This window comes from Nerophis ophidion, linkage group LG01 (genome assembly GCF_033978795.1).
Source record: "Nerophis ophidion isolate RoL-2023_Sa linkage group LG01, RoL_Noph_v1.0, whole genome shotgun sequence".
NCBI classification, from domain to species: domain Eukaryota; kingdom Metazoa; phylum Chordata; class Actinopteri; order Syngnathiformes; family Syngnathidae; genus Nerophis; species Nerophis ophidion.
In genome coordinates this window covers 85,320,102-85,327,601 of record NC_084611.1, presented here as the reverse complement: position 1 = coordinate 85,327,601, position 7,500 = coordinate 85,320,102, and the positions used below count along the sequence as shown (strand labels likewise).

At 45.1% G+C, this 7,500-nt stretch overlaps 1 protein-coding gene across 1 annotated transcript in view; it reads right to left on the bottom strand.

Annotated features, from left to right (window-relative positions):
* Positions 1-7,500, bottom strand: part of LOC133561112 (glutamate receptor ionotropic, NMDA 2A-like) — a 128,375-nt gene that overhangs the window by 69,510 nt on the left and 51,365 nt on the right. The window contains exon 7 of the mRNA XM_061914389.1: positions 2,305-2,473. Coding sequence (XP_061770373.1) covers positions 2,305-2,473 — 169 coding nt within the window. The remainder of the gene's footprint in view (positions 1-2,304; positions 2,474-7,500) is intronic.

The following is a 7,500-nucleotide window of genomic DNA, read 5'->3' as shown; positions in this document are numbered from 1 at the left end:
GGGACCGAAAGCAATGGATGTCGAGCGGGTCTATCATGATACTGTGAAAGTTCAATCCACAGTGGCTCCAACACAGCCGCGAGAGTTCAGTTCAAAGCGGATCCAAGACAGCAGCGAGAGTCCCGTCCACAGGAAACCATCTCAAGCGGAGGCGGATCAGCAGCGTAGAGATGTCCCCAACCGATACACAGGCGAGCGGTCCATCCTGGGTCCCGACGAGCGGTCCATCCTGGGTCTCGACTCTGGACAGCCAGTACTTCATCCATGGTCATCGGACCGGACCCCCTCCACAAGGGAGGGGGGGACATAGGAGAAAAAAAGGTCATGAGCTTTGGGTCATGACCGAAAGGATAAGATCACGGGTACAAGCGGCCGAAATGAGTTTCCTCCGCCGTGTGGAGGGGCTCTCCCTTAGAGATAGGGTGAGAAGCTCTGCCATCCGGGAGGAACTCAAAGTAAAGCCGCTGCTCCTTCACATCGACAGGAGCCAGATGAGGTGGTCCGGGCATCTGGTCAGGAAGTTGGCAATGCCATATTTATTATTTAATTCACAAAGTGCATTTTTATTTAACAGTTGAGTTGGGGGGGGGGGGGTTGCGGGGGGTGTATATTGTAGCGTCCCAGAAGATATAGTGCTGCAAGGGATTCTGGTTGTATTTATGTTGTGTTACGGTGCGGACGTTCTCCCAAAATGTGTTTGTCATTCTTGTTTGGTGTGGGTTCACACAGTGTGGCGCATATTTGTAACAGTGTAAAAGTTGTTTATACGGCCACCCTCAGTGTAACCTGTATGGCTGTTGACCAAATATGCCTTGCATTCACTTGTGTGTGTGAAAAGCCACATTTGTTGTCAGGGTGGAAATCGGGTGAAATGCGGGAGAATGGTTGCCTGACACCTATAATTTCCCATATTACATTTTAAAGCATTTATCGGACATTTTCAATATTGTAGTCTGGAATGTTGGAAATTTTTTGATTTAGTGAAATGAGTCAAACAGACAACGATGACAGGTATGAAAAACATTAACCTATTTATTATTAACCATCTGGAATGGACTTGTGCTGTCTTTAAGTTGAAGTGGAGTGGCAATTTTTTAAATTTTTTAAATTTTTTTTATTATTATTTTAGTTTTTTGATGAGTGGCCACAAAAATTCATGAAGCACATGCGTTGAATGATGCGGACACGTTCGTTACTGGCTAATATGTAAAACAAGTATGTGTAAATAATATGCGTCTGTAATTGTTTGATGCTTCTTTGTATTGACAAATGTGCTCTTTGACCCGGAAATAATTTCCAATGATTATTACGTACGTCGAGCTTGTGTGCTTAGCTGTTGTGTAGCTGCTAACTCCTACCATGTTTACCTTTTGTAAATGACTTGACTAAAACAGAAGAAATTGTGTGTTTATAGGAGGACTTTTAGATGTTAACTAGCTGTCTAGCTTTGCAGAAGTAAACACACTGCGGGACTTTTTGTATCAGATGTTATACACGCAAGCCCGAATGATCACTTACTGGGGTTCTATTGTCAAAATCAGACCGATATCCGGTACATTATGGTACAAAACCCAAAACCAGTGAAGTTGGCGTAAATGGTAAAAAAAAACCTGAATAAAATGATTTGCAAATCCTTTTCAAGCTATATTCAATTGAATAGACTGCAAAGACAAGATAGTTAACGCTCCAACTGGTAAACTTTGTCATTTTTTGCAAATATTAGCGGATTTGGAATCGGATGTTTCAAAAAAGCCGGCACAAGTGCCAAAAAAGACTGATAAAGTTAGGGAATGCTCATCAAACACTTATTTGGACTATCCCACAGGTGAACAGGCTGATTGGGAACAGGTGGGTGCCATGATTGGGTATAAACGCAGTTTCCATAAAATGCTCTGTCATTCACAAACAAGGATGGGGCGAGGGTCACCACTTTGTGAACAAATGTGTGAGCAAATTGTGGAACACTTTAAGAACAACATTTCTCAACCAGCTATTTCATGGAATTTAGGGATTTCCCCATCTATGGTAATATCATCAAAAGGTTCAGAGAATCTGGAGAAATCACTGGACGTAAGCGGCAATGCCCCTGACCTTTGAATTTGTCTTTGCAGACTATTCAAATCATTGCATTCTGTTTTTATTTCCCATTTACACAACGTGCAAACTTCACTGGTTTTGGGTTTTGTATCAGGACTTCACTACGTTTACATGACCCGTTCACATCATTCCTTAAGAATCAATACGTAGATCTAACTTTCCATTTGAACTACTTTTGGAAAAAGGACATTCGTCGTTGGATTGTACCTCTCCCACCATGCCGTTCCACACGTTGTTGATCTTCTTGCCGTGCTTGCCGTTGGTCACCAGGTAGAGGTCGTAGGTGAACTTGACGTTCCTGGCGATCTTCTTGAGGATGTCGATGCAGAAGCCTTTGCAGCACTGCTTGATGTAGGAACCTCCCATGGTGCTGTTGCTGCAACACATACACACAAACACACACACTGGTTATCATTTGGAAAGGGGACCGAGTTCTGATCTTGTGGGGACCACCCTTTCTACTGGTTGTGGAGGCATTAAAACATTTTGGTAAAATGACCACTGCCTAGTTAGCTCATACACGTCTTTAAATCTCTGGATTGATGAAGTAATGTGCTGTTTAGTCTTACTGGGGACCCTGGGGCATCTTCAGAATGGATCTGACTATCATTTCAAATGGTTTCCCTTAAAGGGACCTGTTTTTTGGTCCCCATACCGTCGGAGTTCCCTTAAAGGTGACTGTGTAAACAGAGTGATGTCCCCATTAAGTAAGCATTGCCAGAACACACACACACACACACACACACACACACACACACACACACACACTGGTTTTCATTTGTAATGGGGACCAAGTTTTTGTTCATGACTTGTGGGGACCACCCTTTCTACAGGTTGTGGAGGCATACATTTTTTGGGGGTTAAATGGCCACTGCCCAGTTAGCTCATACACGTCTTTAAATCTCTGGATTGATGAAGTAATGTGCTGTTCAGACTTACTGGGGACCCTGGGGAAAAAGAGTTAATATGGTTCATGGGGACCAAATTTCAATAACTTTGCATAATTCACACAAATTTGTACGTGACTGCTGAGGACCATTTAAGAAAAAAAAAATATGTTGTGCAAATGTCTCACACTCAAACTAACCAGTAAACATGTTTTATGGGCCAAAACTTAAACATTAGGCATCTTCAGAATGGATCTGACTATCATTTCAAATGGTTTCCCTTAAAGGGACCTGTTTTTTGGTCCCCATACCGTCGGAGTTCCCCTAAAGGTGACTGTGTAAACAGAGTGATGTCCCCGTTAAGTAAGCATTGCCAGAACACACACACACACACACACACACACACACACACACACACACACACACACACACACTCACACACTGGTTATCATTTGTAATGGGGACCAAGTTTTTGTTCATGACTTGTGGGGACCACCCTTTCTACAGGTTGTGGAGGCATTACATTTTTGGGGTAAAATGGCCACTGCCCAGTTAGTTCATACATATCTTTAAATCTCTGGATTGATGAAGTAATGTGCTGTTCAGTCTTACTGGGGACCCTGGGGAAAAAGAGTTAATATGGTTCATGGGGACCAAATTTTAATAATTTTGCATAATTCACACAAATTTGTACGTGACTACTGGGGACTATTAAAAAAAAAGTTCTGCTGTGCAAATGTCTCACTCAAACTAACCAGTAAACATGTTTTATGGGCCAAAGCTTAAAAATTAGGCAACTTCAGAATGGATCTGACTATCATTTCAAATGGTTTCCCTTAAAGGGACCTGTTTTTTGGTCCCCATTCCGTCGGAGTTCCCCTAAAGGTGACTGTGTAAACAGAGTGATGTTCCCATTAAGTACGCATTGCCAGAACACACACACACACACACACACACACACACACACACTGGTTTTCATTTGTAATGGGGACCAAGTTTTTGTTCATGACTTGTGGGGACCACCCTTTCTACAGGTTGTGGAGGCATAATTTTTTGGGGTAAAATGGCCACTGCCCAGTTAGCTCATACACGTCTTTAAATCTCTGGATTGATGAAGTAATGTGCTGATCAGTCTTATTGGGGACCCTGGGGAAAAAGAGTTAATATGGTTCATGGGGACCGAATTTCAATCAGTTTGCATAATTCACACACATTTGTACGTGACTACTGAGGACCATTTAAGAAAAAATGTTATGTTGTGCAAATGTCTTACACTCACGCCAACCAGTAAACATGTTTTCTGGGCAAAAGCTTAAAAATCACTTAGGCATCTTCAGAATGGATCTGACTATCGTTTCAAAAGGTTTCCCTTAAAGGTACCTGTTTTTTTGGTCCCCATACCGTCAGAGGTCTCCTAAAGGGGATTGTGTAAACAGAGCCATGTCCCCATTAAGTAAGCATTGCCAGAACACACACACACACACGCGTGGTGTTAGTAGAGTTTACCACGGGAGGTCGTGATGGTGCTGATGTGGGCCTGGGAACAGCGACTGCAGGCTTACTCCACATCTGGAGCTTCCATCAAAGTGTGAACGAGGAAATGTGACAGTGTAATCAGAACTAGAGCTGAAGGGCAGAGAGTGATGTGTGTGTGTGTGTGTGTGTGTGTTCCTCAGAGCGCCAGCTAACCAGACCAGATACAAACACAGAGGTACCGAGCAGATGCTGCTGGGCTTTAAATAGAGCTAGCCTCTGCAGAACAACCAAGCCACATGATTTAAATATCAGCTGTCCTTCTTAGCCTCTTTCTGCTCGTTCCGTCACGATCTCCTCCCTCCTCCTCATCGTGTACATGAGGGGGACACCTACGTACCTCCACCAAGTGAAAAGGAATTCCCAGGGGGTAGGACATCCACAACCACAAATAGCCGGTTTAAATAAATTCATCACCAGCAAGGGGTGTGGCGCACCACCAGATGGAGCTGTCCTTAGAAAGTATAGGACTCGTCAGGTCTCTGTCCAGGGTCACAGGGCTAACAGCTCCAAGTTTGTCATTAAAGCTTTCTAGTGGGGGTGGGGGGGGGGTTCCAATGAAGTGCTCAGATCCCGCGCGTGCCAGCCGAGAGCATCCTGCCTGGCAGCGCAACGTAGCACCTGCTGGTTCAGCCATGTCCACCGCCTTCCTCCTGAGCATCCGACAAGAGCCATTCTCCAGGCAGGGTGGAGAAGACCACCAGACTTCACTGCGGGCAACCTCCGACTACATGGATTTGCTACGTCGGACGCAGGATACCTGGGACTAAACTACCAGCTCTGGAAAAACCTGGCTATACTGGTCGGCTCAACGCACAGAGATGCGACACCACTCTACCCTCCGCAGGAGCCGTACAGGTCTCAATTTTAATTGAGACCTTTGAAGTCTACCCGTCAACAATTGGCCACCGAAAAAAATTTAATAAACTAGTTTGTCCCTCCATTCAGAAGTAACGTCAGACAATCCACACAGCCCCCAGATCCTGGTTGAGCAACTTCCCGATGTAGGGGAGCCCAGCCAGTGTGGCTGGACCTCATGGAGCATCAGTTGGAAATCCCTCCTCATCTTTGAGCTCACGCCAGCCAATGAAAACCGAGGCAATGTTGATCCTCGACTGTCCTTTCATCCGGGTAGCCTCCTTTATTCTTATTTTTGTCTCCTCAGGCAACATTTTTCGTTGGTTGTTTTTCTGCTTCTGCCATGATATCAGTCATTGCACATGGGTGTTCTTCTTCTTCTTTTAGTTTTTTGGCAGAAGGCAGGCGTTCGCATCGACTTCCATCTTTTTAACGAATGGTGAAAGGGGGAGTGACGTACGTCTGTAGTAGTTCTGTGTGGCAGGGTTCTTGCCACCCTCCTCGATGTTGCTAAGTGCCAGTGACAGCGATACAGACCCCCTCAGGCCATGACAGAGGTGTCGTTCAACTAGTTGTAAGTCCATGTATCATTCCAAAAGAGTTTCTGAAAGTTGAAGTTACTCAGTGCTGCTTTAAAACCTTAAAATCTACAGTTCTGACACTCCTAAAGTCATACTGCTAGAAATCCATCCATCCATCCATGCATCCATCTTCTTCCGCTTATCTGTGGTTGGGTCCCGGGTGCAGCAGTCTAAGCAGGGACCGGTGAGGGATGCCGTCAAGCTGAAGAAAGAGTCCTATCAGGCTCTTTTGGCTCATAGGACTCCGGAGTCGGCAGACCGGTACCGACAGGCCAACATGTGTGCGGCTTCAGCGATCGCGGAGGCAAAAACTCGGACATGGGAGGAGTTCGGGGTGTGCGGCGTCAGCGGTCGCGGAGGCAAAAACTCGGACATTGGAGGAGTTCGGGGAAGCCATGGAAAACGACTTCCGGACAGCTTCCAAGCGATTCTGGACCACCACCCGCCGCCTCAGGAAAGAGAAGCAGTGCAGTGTCAATCAACACCGTGTATGGTGGCGATGGTGATCTGCTGACCTCGACTGCGGATGTTGTGGATCGGTGGAGGTAATACTTTCAAAGACCTCCTCTATCCTACCAGCACGTCTTCCTATGAGGAAGCAGTGCCTGGGGAATCTGTGGTGGGCTCTCCTATTTCTGGGGCTGAGGTAAAAAACTAGGATTCATCTCTCTACAACCCTGCATTCAAAAGTAATTTGTTGTTTTGGTACTTTGGTAAGCTTGTGCCTGGAAATTAGAAACTGGACCTTAACCTGCAAATTCCTGGAGTGCCGAACATTAAGATCGGTACCGGGAACGCACTCCTGACAGTTTGAAAATGTAACTTGGATCCATCGTTGTACAGTCCTCTGTTAAAGACTTCACAAACGGTACGATCCCTACACCTTTAAAATCTTGGTTTTGGTTTGTCTGAGAATATTCCCAGTCATCTATGTCTTCGAATTCTCAGGGAAGTGAATCAGCCGCAGCTAGGTTTCGGTTTTAGAAGACGTTTTGCCTCTGTAGTAGGCTTGATCACTTTACGCTCACGACTGGATTGGACAGCTTCGGTTTAGACAACACTAGAGCTGTTCAATGCAGTTATGAGCATGAACTGATGAAACCGGTCTGGGTAACTCTTTTCATAGGCATAAACTGAATTGCTTTTGTAATTCAAAGTCTGTCAATCATGATTAGGTTGCCACAGTCGCCCTGTCTACCGCCTGGAATGCAGATTTGATTGGCCGAGTATGGGATGGTGTAAGTCGCAAGCAATTGGTCAGTGCATTTTCTGATCTGACTAACCAGAACCGTAAAGTCCATATACAGTAAGTGATTCACTGATGAGAGGTCCATGTCTGTACAGGATGGCATCTGGGTCCAGGCTCAGAATGGAGGAGAGGAGGTAGCATTGCAAATGTAGTTCCTGGAACTGTTTAAGTGAGTCATTCAAAGGGGAACTGCACTTTAAAAAAAAAAATGGTATTTTGTGAATCATTCATAATTCCTCTGTGCATTCTAACTCGTAAATAAACACTAGCAATAGTCAGCCGACAATGAAGTGAT